This window comes from Rhipicephalus microplus, chromosome 6 (genome assembly GCF_043290135.1).
Source record: "Rhipicephalus microplus isolate Deutch F79 chromosome 6, USDA_Rmic, whole genome shotgun sequence".
Lineage (NCBI taxonomy): Eukaryota > Metazoa > Arthropoda > Arachnida > Ixodida > Ixodidae > Rhipicephalus > Rhipicephalus microplus.
This window is the reverse complement of record NC_134705.1, coordinates 190,893,985-190,906,515: the sequence shown is the minus strand read 5'-3', so window position 1 is coordinate 190,906,515 and position 12,531 is coordinate 190,893,985. Positions and strand designations below refer to the sequence as shown.

Genomic DNA, 12,531 nt, shown 5'->3' with positions numbered 1-12,531 from the left:
TCACAGCCAAAACTTGAGCCAAGCCAAGTCGAGCCGACTGTTACGTTTATGACACGAAGCCGTGTCGATCCGAAGCGCAGCCGCTGGCCGCTTCGCTCAGCTGCTGCCGATCGCTGTATTTTTGTTTCCAACGCGACAGCCACGGGCGGCATTCCTGCTTGTTACGATGGCAGCCAGGACAACGACGCGCTTCCTCCGCACTCTATCGCAAACGGGGTGTCGAAATTCGGACCGTCGACTGTACCGCACATCAGCGATCTGCGGGGTGAGTACGCCGCACTGTGTTTACAAGTGTTTGTTTGTACACACGATTGACGTCAGCGTGCGCAGATTGTATGGAGTGGGCGCGTATTGTGCGCAATTACGCTAATCGCAGCCCTGCAATGTCGTGGCCGTGTCGTTAAAAATCTCGCTGTCGGCTTAGTAACGCCGTTGGGCCAGTTCATCCGCACAGGAGGCCGAGATGATTTCTTCGTCGTTATTTAAATTCGAATATCGCATCGAAAAAAATTTTGCGAAGTTTCGTACGACTGTCTGCTAAATGCCGATCGCCGTAAACCTCGCGAATGAAAGGCGTACGGTCGCATAGAGCATTTGTGTAACCCGCGTTCGCTTCGGATGTTGTGTTCACTTTTTTCTTTTTCTCTCTCGTGACTCGAAGGTGCTAGTAAATTCGAGAAATCTCGGCGAACCAGCGATTGCGTTTCTTCGAAAGTGCGGCTTGACTTCAAACAGTCTTTGTTTTGCATTTCCGCCATATTTAAAGTAGCGAGTGTACAATTATTGCGACCTTCGGCGGCGGCTTGGCCTTCAAGTTCCGTGTAAACAAGGGACTAACGAACCTGCCGTAACGTTTTAGTGCGGCGCGGTGATAAGCTGTCTGGGTTCTTCGGCCTATCTCGCGTTTCCGCGCGGAAGCTACCCCGCCGCAAAAGATGGAGAGAGAAATTTTGTTCGGCGATCGGCTGCACCTTCCTAGCGGCGGTGGCGGCTCTTCTTGCGAAGTCGAACTCCTGAAGCTCTTGCGAGACGTCGACCTCGCCGTTTTGGAGAAGCACCGGCGCTGGAAGACCCGTCTCGCCGACGCTGAGGACGCCCTGGAAAGGCGCGAGGCGGAGCTGACGAGGACGAAGCAGGACCTCGCCTCGAGTCGCGAGGAGGCGTCGCAACTGCGGGACCGCGTCGCGCATCTCGAGGCGTTGCAGGCCGACCTGGTGGCCAAATATGACCGGCGCATAGGTGAGCTTAAGGAAGACGTGAGCCGAATCAAGAAGCGCTACGGAGACCTCAAGTCTACCGCCGCAGTTGGGGGCTGCCGCGACTGTCAGTCTCGCGGCGCCCGGGCGGCGTCCTCGGAAGCCGCCGACTTCTGGAGGAACCGGGCGGTGGAACTCGAAAAAGAGGTCGCTAGCCTCCGGGAGAGGGCCTGCAGGGACGACAGGGCGGCCAGAAGTGGTAGTACCGCGTCCAGGGAACGCGACCTGGAACGTGTCGTCTCGGAGAAGGACGGCGTGATCGACAGACTCACCGATAAGGTCACCCAGCTGACCAAGCGTCTTCGTCAGGTCGAAAACGCCTCGGCGGCTGCGACGGCGACGCCGGCGGCCGCGGTCGGAAGTTGGGATTCTCCGGACCTCGTCGAAGAGTACCTCAGGACCTGTCGGGACGACAAGGCGCAGAAGAACGCCGCCGAACTGCGCACCAAGATCGAAAGACACATGCAGGAATTCACGGCCAGAATGGAGCAGGACAAGCGGACGCTCTAGTTGTAACGTTGCGACGGTGTTTTCTTATCAACTCGTGTATTTTGCATAACGTTGCGACGGTGTTTTCATCAACGTGTGCATTTCGCGGCCCCTTTTCTTCTTTCGGACCATTGTTTTTAATTGTATTTGTCAGAATAAAGATAAATGAGAACACCTTCCTTGTGAGCTCGTCGTACCACAGCTTTATCTGATACCATCGCCGACGCTTCTACCTTTCTCCGAGCTTGAAACCGCTGCAGCTGCTTAATGGTTGTAGCGTTGCTCTCCTAATTTAAGAGGTGAGAGCTCAATCTCCAGCTGCCATGGCTGCATTTCAATGGGTGCAAAAGGCGACAAACTGTGTAATTTTAATTGCCTCCGAAACCATCCCAGCCAGTCGGAATAAATGGCGGAATTCCCCAACTCAGCGAGCTCATATTCGTTTGATGATTGTGGTTCAAAATCCCGATAGTTTATTATTTTTGTGCATGTGTCATGCTGCTTTTATTGCGTAGGCTCGGCAATCTTCTGTAGAGACAGGCTGAATGACCAAGTACAAAATGTGTGTATTTTCTCGTAGTCGCTGAAAAAAGAAATGCACTAGAACAAAGCTGGGTCAATGCACCCTTGTTATAGGCAGTTGAATGTGTGGCTTACCACGTGTAAAGTAGGCTATATGCTTGCCGGAACTTGTGTGTTTTTTTTTTTTTTTTTGGCAGCAAAAATTTAAACTCTTGCACCAGAGTAAGGCATATAGATCGGAGGGCAGTAGTCTAATGTATGTCTGTTCTCTTGGTCTGTGTGTTTTTTTTTTTTTTTCATTCATTTGCACTAATAGGAATGTATAAGTTGGCTCGGCAGTATGCAAGTGCATTCTTCCACTCCCCACAGCACTGGCTTGCTACAGTGGGCATCTTGCCAGCTGCGTAACTTCACGAGGAAAATGAATTTTCGCAAGGCTTGTTACCGAGTCAAATGCATGAGCATTTCAGCATTTACTTTCCTTTAGCCATGGCACGCATTATAATTATGTCTCGTACATTTCAAGTAATTAAAAAAATATATTTCTTAGGCACATTAAGGCATTATCTACAAGGTCTCTGCTTTGGTGAAGCAGCGCATACCCTCACAGAAATGTACACTCGTCTTTCAGTTAAAGTTCTTGGAAGTTCCATTTTTCTGTTATTCCAGAAGCTTTTTGCCACCCTTGGAGCCCGTTTAGTGCCCCGAATCAATCGTATGTTACGACGCATCTTTGGACCTTTCGTCTTGTGAGTGGTCGGCACGTATCAGTGTACTAGTGCACTCCATGACTGAAAGATAACAGTTGCAGTACAAGCATGGCAGATAACATGTATTGTTTGAATAGCAAGATAATCTCAAACAAAGGGTAGACGTTCTTTCTTACAGAGTAGCCGTAGCTTCCAGTTTTGATACCAAGCATCTGGCAGCCCTCCTACTTTTGAATTGGAATACGACAGCCTTCTTTTTTTTTTATTTCAATGACATTCCACTTGGATTTAGCGCTTTTCAATGACCTGTTGGTACTTGTAGTCTGTTAGCAACAAGTGTGCACTGTTGATTCATTGCACGACTTCATATACTTACTTGCCACGTCAGTACGCAAAATGTGCACAAAGAATCATTGCACATGTGCCTTGCCATTGTAAAAACAATGTTTGAGATGTGCGAATGGCCTTTTCGGTTTCTGAAAATGAAACAACCAGTTGGACAGTGTAAACAACAGCGTCAAGTGTTTCACTGTGTCATGTGCACCTAAAAAAATGCCATCGTTCATATTTTTATAAAACGAAATGCAAAAAAGTGCTAAAATATTTTAAGGTCAGGATAGTAACACAGCTGTCTATGTATGCAATTTGCATGACTACAGTTGAGCCTTCATTGCAACTGTAAAACTATATAGTGTTCAGCAATTTGTACTATGTACAGTGGTCAACAAATGCGACAATTTACAACCGAGTGGTGCATTTGCTTCCTTTTACCACCGTCTTTAGTTCATTTCATCTTGGTAATTTTTACTCAAACACTTAATAAACACTTACGTCACAGTCATTATCACTCCTATCAGCCATATTCATACTTGCTGTTACCTTAAGCAACTGCACATATCAGTCGCTTACCAAGTCTACTAATGCCACGTTTTACACTGCAAGTGTAATGCGGCATCAAATTTTGTCTAATTTAACACTGCGCATATTCCAGTTTCATTAGACTAAGCTAGAGACAGCACCGCAAGGAAAGATAAAGTGAATGTTGTCAATCTGCCAACCGGAGATGACCCACCTAGAAAGAATGTCTCTTTCATCCCAGCAGCTGCATTGAGACACCGAATTCCCCACAGCCTATCATTACCTCATGAAAATGCAATTCTGCTTTGAGCCATTACGTTTACGAGAACATTATCCCTTCATCAAATCTGGGCATAGGCAGACGTCCGTATCTGCAATCGGGTCAACTCCCCAGAAAAAGCCGTTTCAGGCCTTTTTAAAATGTTTAATAAACTCGTTGCCTCTGTGCCTGCAGTATGTTGGGCATTTGACTTTTTCGTTTGTTTGTTTTTTGATGGCATAGCGAGCTTCCTCTTTGGGATCTTAATGAGAGTATTTATGGAGGACTGAAACTTGCCCATTTATATGACTCTCTTGTAGTAATAAAACAGAGAGAACTGGCTCTTCTGTGAAAGCGAGATGTTGCACCTTGAGCAACATAAATGCTGTAAAGAAATTCCAAAAATGTGGAATGGTAAACGGTGCAGTAATATTAGATATGGTTACACCTTGCAACAAATCCATAAGAGCACTTTCCTCTGCCTTTAGTGGAGGGTTTGCTGTGGATCCCATGTTGTAATGCTTTCCGTGACAAACTAATCTTGGCGACATCTCTTTATTGATGGCCTACTGTACATAATGTCTCCGTTTTCTGTTCACATTTTCTAACGTTATTACGAGGAATAATGGTATTGTTGACTGAAAAAACCAATAAGAAAACATAAGCTGTAAACAAAGGAAAACTTCAGAGATGAAAAACGAACTAAATAACCAGAAAGGAAACACGATAAGAAATGCAGGAGAGATAAATTTTAAGAATACAATGGAGCAGCCAATACTTCAACTTCAACAACGCTAGAGAAATGCCATGTTGTTTTTGTTAAATCTGAATGCGATGACTATGGCTTTCAAGATTTTCATGAACATTTATTTACATCTCTACGGTGCTCGAGAACGGTCTGAGGGCTATATAGCACGAAGACTGAAATAAGATGTTGTCCGCCCTCGCTCTACATACGATAACAGTCAAGTGTGATGAAATAACTGATTCATCCAAGCCGCTGAATATCCTTGTGAGCACCGTAGGTCATAAATGTAAATATGGTGTTGAATTACGTTGAGATTACAGGGAGCCAGCTGTTCCTATCATTCGAAATCCAAGCAAAGACCAAATCTCCACACAGTTATGCACTTGGTTTTACTCTTGTAGTTAAGAATTCGTGTGCACTTTGATTGCTGTAGTCTTACCGCATCATTTTTATCATGATAGTATTAAAGAGCTTTTTTTGGCAAAAGTTTCGGTGTTGGAATTCTCGGTTGTTAGTGAAAAGTTTGAGAAACATGGAAATAAAATAATAAAAGTTGGCGGTTCCAAAGAGAATTGAACTCGGGCCTCCTATCTGTGAGCAGGTTTTCTGCCACAGAGCCACACTATTGCTTGAAATCGCTCGAGAAGAAAAAAAGACACTCTATATGTAATATAGTGAAAGGAGCCCTTAACGCATGTAATATTGCATGGCAGAAGCATAGAATTATGCCAGACATCAAAATGCTTTAATTGTACAATAATTGGGTGTTTCAAAGGCCCACCTATTACAAAGCACTCAAGACGTACTTAACCATCAGCAGCAGCAAAATCACCAACAAAGTGAGCAGCTGCGTAGCTTAGCGTGGTGCCCTGTGGGCGTGTTGTCGATCGCGAAAGAAACAATTATGGTGTAGTGGGCACTTAACAACCGTGCTTGCAATGGGCATTCAATAATACTTTGAAATGGCCAGTTAGACACGCACAGTCATTCATTTTCTTACAGCTCTATGGAGCTAAACATTGAGAACCGAAATCAGTTAAGCGATCGGGAAGGTCATGTGCATGGGGGCCCAATAGCGCCATTGCGTTTTACTCTTCAAGGCGAACGTCTTCCAAGTTTTTAAGCTATTTATCATCCTGAACCATGCATTTGCCAGTGCATATTGTAGCGGTTCACTGACAAACAATGCTTCACTGAATTGTATCAGTCACAGTCTTCTATCTTTGAGCACTTCGTCGCTGTCACCTGTTCACACGGGATTTGAGTATGTTAATTCTTTTCCAGGCAGCTTAAGTGCAAGAAAACGCGGACAGTGCAGGGACATAAAAGATCCAAAACATTTTGTGTGCTTCTGTCTAATAAACTTTTATTCCACCTCCTTCTGAAAATGTTACCAAACCAACTTGTCTGGGGCCTTTTTTTTTGTGTGCGCATACCATAGCTTCCCATTTATCCGTAATGGTATAACTTCACTTTTTAGTTGTGTTTTGTTTTCTGACTTGTTTGTCAAACATATAAAATTTTCCCTCTCCATACAATGGATAATAAATCACTCCCTGCAAAACAGCTGTCAGAATAAACTCCGCATGCAGCTAACCTGGAACAAAAGCCCTCTAAAAGTATAGAAGATAAGAGGTGCTTATTGCATGAATATTTTACACCGACTCAGTCCAGCTGTGCGTTATAGTTTGCTGTTTGGCCACTTGTTAAGAAGCAGAAGGAACTGTTAGGCTGTGCCAGTTGTGTGTCGGTAATGAGTCTCAAGGCTTCATGCACCCCATTCAACGATAGCGTTGCTCTTTGGCTGTATCGACACTCTGTTGGTCATTTTAGATGCAGAACATCTGCACCATTTTTTTTAGAGCTCCACGACGCCGTCTTCTGGTTTGAATACACGATGGTCGGTCGTTGCGCACCGATTCAGTTGTTAGCGTAAGAAGAAACGGTTAATGTCAACCCCTGTTTTAAATAACATCAGTTATTTTTAGCAAACGTCTAAACGGTCACATGCAGTAGTAGGGCAAACATTTTGCCATGTTCATTTGTGTTTGGAACAAAACCTTAATTCGTGTTAGGAAGGCACACTTGGAACTAGTACTTGAAGAGTTGAAATGGCTACCAAGTGATCATGTACAACATGGTCACGTAAATTTAAATGCAGACTTAGTATTCATGTCAATTATACCTTATGAACATTTTAATTTATGCTAATAAAATGCTCACAGAAGTCTGCCTTGTTAAACATTTAAGGTTTTCTGCGATGCTGCATCAAGCCTGACTCACTAGAGTAATATGCACCAACCCAACTGCTCATGTTAACATAATGACTCAGCTTCTACTATTGTGGTCAAACCGTATTCTGTTTTACTGCTGTTGTGGAATTTCATTAGCAACTGAATGATCTAGCTCCACTGACAAGAATGCCTTCATGGCGTAAGCATGCTTTAAGTGCAGTGGTAGTCAGTGCATCGCAGCACATTGTTATGAGCATCACTTCTAACTATACTCGTTTGAAACTGCCTAGATGCGATGGACCGATAAGCCTCAGCACAACTGTGACGCACGGATTGTTTGCACACATCTGCTAGTTATATTGCATCGCTAAAAACCACGCATTATTAGTCTGTGAATGTAATATTATTCTGTGAATCGTAGTGTGTAACCAATTATATTGCATAAACGGTGTCATGGCAAAAAAGTTGTGAAGGTCAGCATGTGATCAGCTGCTCATTAAAGTTACTGTATAAGGTTAACCATATAACTGCTTCAAAAATATAAGGTGGTGTCTGTAGAGGTATGACTGGAATAAATTTCAGAGTGGCCTGAAAAGACAAACGCTTGTAGAGGCGAAATAGATTTCGGCCACTGTGATTGATTTATAGATGCTGTGGACCGAAATTTTTCAACTGTTGGCCTAACTTTGTTGTCATATCTATCTTGTGGTATTTTGCAGGTGAATATTGCTGCACTTCAGATGCGAGCAAAAATTAAATATACAAAAACTAGGCATTGTTCTGCTAGGCTGGCACTTCGCGTCAGAAAATGTTGCACCTGTCAGCTTCATTATGTCATTTAGCAAAAAAAAAAAAGACAGAAAATACCAGGCAAGCAACACACTGGCAAGGCAATTATAGCCCTTCTTATTTAAAGCTGTTCTAAAAACTTATTAGTGTTATCATTAAATAAGCTTAGGTTTACAGGGTTTTATTTGTGTTGTTGGAATCTTTACTATGACTGAAGTAGTAATAAAAAATGTTGCCTGAAACAGAAGTGCTAGTGATTGAATGTACATACAGTTATGCAGCATCTATAAACGTGATATTTATTATTACGAAAAGTGTGTACAAACAAAAATGGTTTGCATGTGATGGAGAGACGAGTTTATGTATGGGACATAGCATGATGGTGAGATGGATTTTGTGAAGCTCTTCGTATACAGTGACAGATAAATTCCGGTTTCTTAATCTAAACTTTTCCAGCACGATAACAAGCAGTCACGTCGAATTCCACACACCTTGGAAGTGCGACACACTATGTGAATCTTAAATAAAACCTTTTCGGTCCTGTATGTGCACTCAGCCCTTTTATTTTTCCATCGTTGGTCTCTTCAAGCTTTTCAAACAAAGCTTCTGTGAGTTGCAGACTTCTGTGGCCATGGCCGCACAATTAATAAAAAATCTTCTCACGGAAAGAGTGTATAGGAATGTACACAAAATGGGCCCTCATAAGTGCATCAATCACGCACATAACCGTACACACTGGTTTTCAATAAGTGACGCTCTTTCTATCATGGGCTATCCATTGTTCTTTATATGAAAATCTTATCTTTTATCAAAGTCGCTTGTAATTTCACATTGCTGTCTTTTTGGTTGCTACGTTTCTATGGCTCACACATAACCGTCATTGTCGCCTGCAGCAACGCAAGTGTTGCACTGCTATTTGCCTTTTCGGTGGGTTTCAACATTGCAATAGCTGCAACACGTGTGGCTTTTCAAGAAACATCTGGTCACTTCATTTATCACTCTCTGATATCGAAAGAGAAAACTTGTTTTATAAGTTGTGTAAAGTAAGGACATACTCTTTTTTCAGTTAAAAAGAAGGTGCTACTAGTTGAGGACTAACTCTTCTAACGTTATGTTTAGAAAAAAAATGTATCTGAGATATTTGGCCAAACACTGGGAGGAAACTGTTGAAAATTAGCGGGCTACTCGCGAGTGCTCTTGATCACTGCCAATGCTACTAGGCTGCGCCTGCGCACAAAACCTGAAGCCATCGAGGACTTGTGTTGACAAACAGTGAAATGGTCTATAGGCGCTTGAGTGAAGGTACACTTCTCAACATGGCAGAAGGAAAAAAAGCTCGAAGGGAGCATTGGACAGTGTGATCGACAGAAAAGAAAAAAAGAAACATAGTATACCAGACAGGTGCGCATCACGCATCACTTGCCCCCATATCCCTGATAGGGGAAGGGCTTCTAACTTTTTTTTTCTTTTCTGACCACAATGGCCTCAGCAGCAGCAAGACAGCAGCTCCTCAGTGCCACCGCTGGACGACACAAGCCGTCCGCAGTACCTGGGTACCAAGTGTGACTGGACCGAGAGCATCGAGTTCCGCACGCATGTTGTCTCCCAAGGGTTTCCCGTCTACCGTGTGCTCAGCCGGGACGGGAAGCCCATTGTACCCTCCGAGGATCCCCAGGTAATTTGCGCAGCGTGACGAATGACTATTGTGCCTGAGGACGTGAAGTAGAACCGAACAATGTAACTTTAAGCTGTCGTACTTTCATATCTAATCACATAAAAAAAGTCGGCTTCAAAGCTTCGGGTTTCATATTTCTTTATTCTTTATTCAATGATTAACCCCGCTTAGCCCGAAGGCGCTGCAGCAGGGGGGTTGCAATGTCGAGAAAAACACATCTTCATTAATACAGCACACTTGTTCATTTAATAAGTTATTCCATTCTCTAATGAAACGAACAAAAAACGAATTAGCATACAAATTAGATCTGGTACGGTACTCTAAAATCTTGAAACAATGATCATTTCGCGAAGAGATATAATGAGGACTGTGAAGGCACTTTTCTTTTTGAATGCCGGTTTTACCATGAAATATTTGGTACAGGAGCTTTAGCCGCAGTTTCTTTCGACGCGATGAGAGTAATTCCCACCCTAGTTCATTTTTCATATTGGTGCAACTGTCATTTCTTGAGTACCGGCTTAGGACAAACCTTGCAGCTCTATTTTGTATTTTTTTCAAGTTTGTAACTTAAAGTACTTTGCCAGGGGTCCCACACAGCACAGGCGTATTCAAGCATAGGGCGAACGTATGTTGAATACTCCGTTGATTTCAAACATGCCGGCGCTTGTGTCAGGCTGCGCTGTATAAAATTTAGTGACTTGGCGGCCTTCGCAACAACTGAATCAACGTGTGCATTTTATGAACAGTCGGCTGAAAAAGTTACACCTAACTATTTATAATGCAGTTTTTGTGTTACTATACTATTACAGATTACATACTCTGAAGCTAACTTGGTTTTTTTACGCGTGAAAGTAACATGAATGCATTTATTGGCATTTAATGTCATTTTCCACCTTGAACACCATTCTCGGATGCGCGATAAGTCGCTTTGGAGCAGGGCGACATCACTCTCATTTCTAATTTTTCTGTACAAGACACAGTCATCTGCAAACAACCGTATATTACAATCGATTCCTGAGCAAATGTCGTTTATATATATTAAAAATAAAAGTGGCCCTAGAACTGAGCCCTGTGGAACCCCTGAAGTGATGTTTACAAAACTTGATTTTTTTAATACTACACACTGTTGGCGGCCTGAAAGGTAATTTTCTATCCACACCAGAACTTCGCGGTCAATGTTTAGCGCTGCAAGCTTAATTAAAAGAAAAGAGTGCGACACAGTGTCGAAAGCTTTTCTGAAGTCCAGGAAAAAGCAATCAATTTGTCCGCTATTGTCTATTTCAGATACTAAATTATGGTTAAATTCAATTATTTGTGTTGTACAAGATAAGCCCTTACGAAAACCATGTTGTTGAGACGCCAGCAAGTTGTTTGTTGATAAATGTGCCATTATTTCTTTATACAGAATATGCTCTAATAACTTGCAGGGTATGGACGTAAGTGAAATAGGTCTATAGTTGGTTACGTCTTTCTTGGACCCACCTTTATGAATAGGAACTGTATGTGCAATTTTCCAGTCGTCTGGGAGGGCTCCGGAGGACAAAGACTTTGTGTAGATTGCGTGCAGGTAAAGAGAAATTGACTCAGCACACTGCTTTAAGACTCGAGGTGAAATTCCGTCCGGTCCAATTGCCTTATTATCGGTAAGTTTGTTTAGTAATGCCCTAATTCCATTCACACTTAACTCTACTGATTGCATTTTCGGCACGGAACTTGTGCATTGCGAAGCACTAGAGCTATATTTCGGCAAGTATACGGAAAGGAAGTAGTTGTTTAGGTAGCTTTCTCAGTGTCGTCTAATAACTCCTCATTATTGAAGACAATTTTGGTGATTTGCGAGGGGTCTGCTCCATAGCCTTTCATGTATTGCCAGAACGTTTTTGAATTAGTTTTTATTTTGTTTCCGAGTTTTTCAAGATAGTGACGCTTAGCCACCTTTATATTGAGCTTAAACTCTCGAGTCACATCATTCAAGCTTTCAAAGTTCCGATGGCATTTAGTCCTTTTATATTTTAAATATATGTGCCTTCTTTTCCTTACTATTCTTAAGATACGAGCAGTCATCCGAGGTTTGTTTCGCTTTCTAAGTCTACCGCTTTTGATACTGGGTATGTAGGTTTCAGTAAGCTCTTTGATTTTTTGTTTAAACTTAACCCATAATTCTTGTACGTCACAGTCATCTGAGAGACATTAAAAAAGCGGCAGATGATCGAGAAGCTTTCTTGATATGCTAGCGTAATCACCTTTGTCATAGAGGTACACCGTTCTCCTCTCCTGTTTCGTTTGCTTTTCATTTTTTGTTTGGGCAATGACAACGACAGCATGGTGGTCACTTATTCCTGGTGACCACCATATCAAGGAGCCCTAAGCAAAATGCGCTGATTTCTTTCGATTTATCACAAGCGAGCTAGGAAAGAACAATCATTCTTGAAATGAGCGAACCAGGTGCTAAAGAAAAGGTAGTAGCATTATTTGTGCACCTTCTTAGTGCCATCAGCTAGAAACGGTAGTCAAATTCACCACTCGTTAGTCAAAATTAAACACTCACAATCAAAGTGTGTTTCAGCATGCACTGATATTATAGTTATTTGTGCACATTTATTTCACCTTGTTTTAAATAAAAACGTGAAGATTGATGGCTTGTTTCATTAAAGTGGCACATGACAACATATATTACAGATGCTAGCTTTTTTTGTATGTATTCGTCACTCATTAGTCAAAATTAGACACTCACTGATTAAAATGTTTGTCAGTATGCACTGATATCTACACATTTAACTCACCTTTATCTTCCGCGTGCGATTTCACGAATTGCTCAAGTTTACGTGTCTACTATGTGGGGTTGTGAAAGCTTTGGCCACTGTCGCTCTCTGTCGCACGCGCTGTTCTGCAGGCCTGCCATTACGCCCCATTTGCTACATTGAGCTGTATTATTTTCTCCACTTGCGAGAAACATGAAGGTTGATGGCTTTTTTTTTCATTTTAAGTGGC

General features: G+C 42.6%; 2 protein-coding genes across 3 annotated transcripts in view; both read left to right on the top strand.

The window, feature by feature from the left end:
* Nucleotides 1-57: 57 nt before the first annotated feature.
* LOC119166943 (2-oxoisovalerate dehydrogenase subunit alpha, mitochondrial) overlaps nt 58-12,531 on the top strand; it is a 30,720-nt gene continuing 18,246 nt past the window's right edge. The window contains exons 1-2 of one of the 2 annotated variants that reach the window (XM_037418337.2): nt 58-265; nt 9,358-9,540. In XM_037418337.2, coding sequence (XP_037274234.2) covers nt 167-265; nt 9,358-9,540 — 282 coding nt within the window. In that variant the 5' untranslated portion in view covers nt 58-166. Of the gene's footprint in view, nt 266-9,354; nt 9,541-12,531 lie in introns of both variants that reach the window. The other variant, XM_037418336.2, reaches the window with a different exon arrangement.
* LOC119166946 (uncharacterized) lies at nt 309-1,920 on the top strand. Its single transcript, XM_037418339.2, has one exon. It carries the CDS (start codon nt 936-938, stop codon nt 1,764-1,766), a length of 831 nt encoding a protein of 276 aa, XP_037274236.2. The 5' UTR covers nt 309-935; the 3' UTR covers nt 1,767-1,920.

What these genes read in the sequence shown, in the direction of transcription:
- LOC119166946 (XM_037418339.2), top strand. Translation starts at nt 936, where the DNA reads ATGGAGAGAGAAATTTTGTTCGGCGATCGGCTGCACCTTCCTAGCGGC.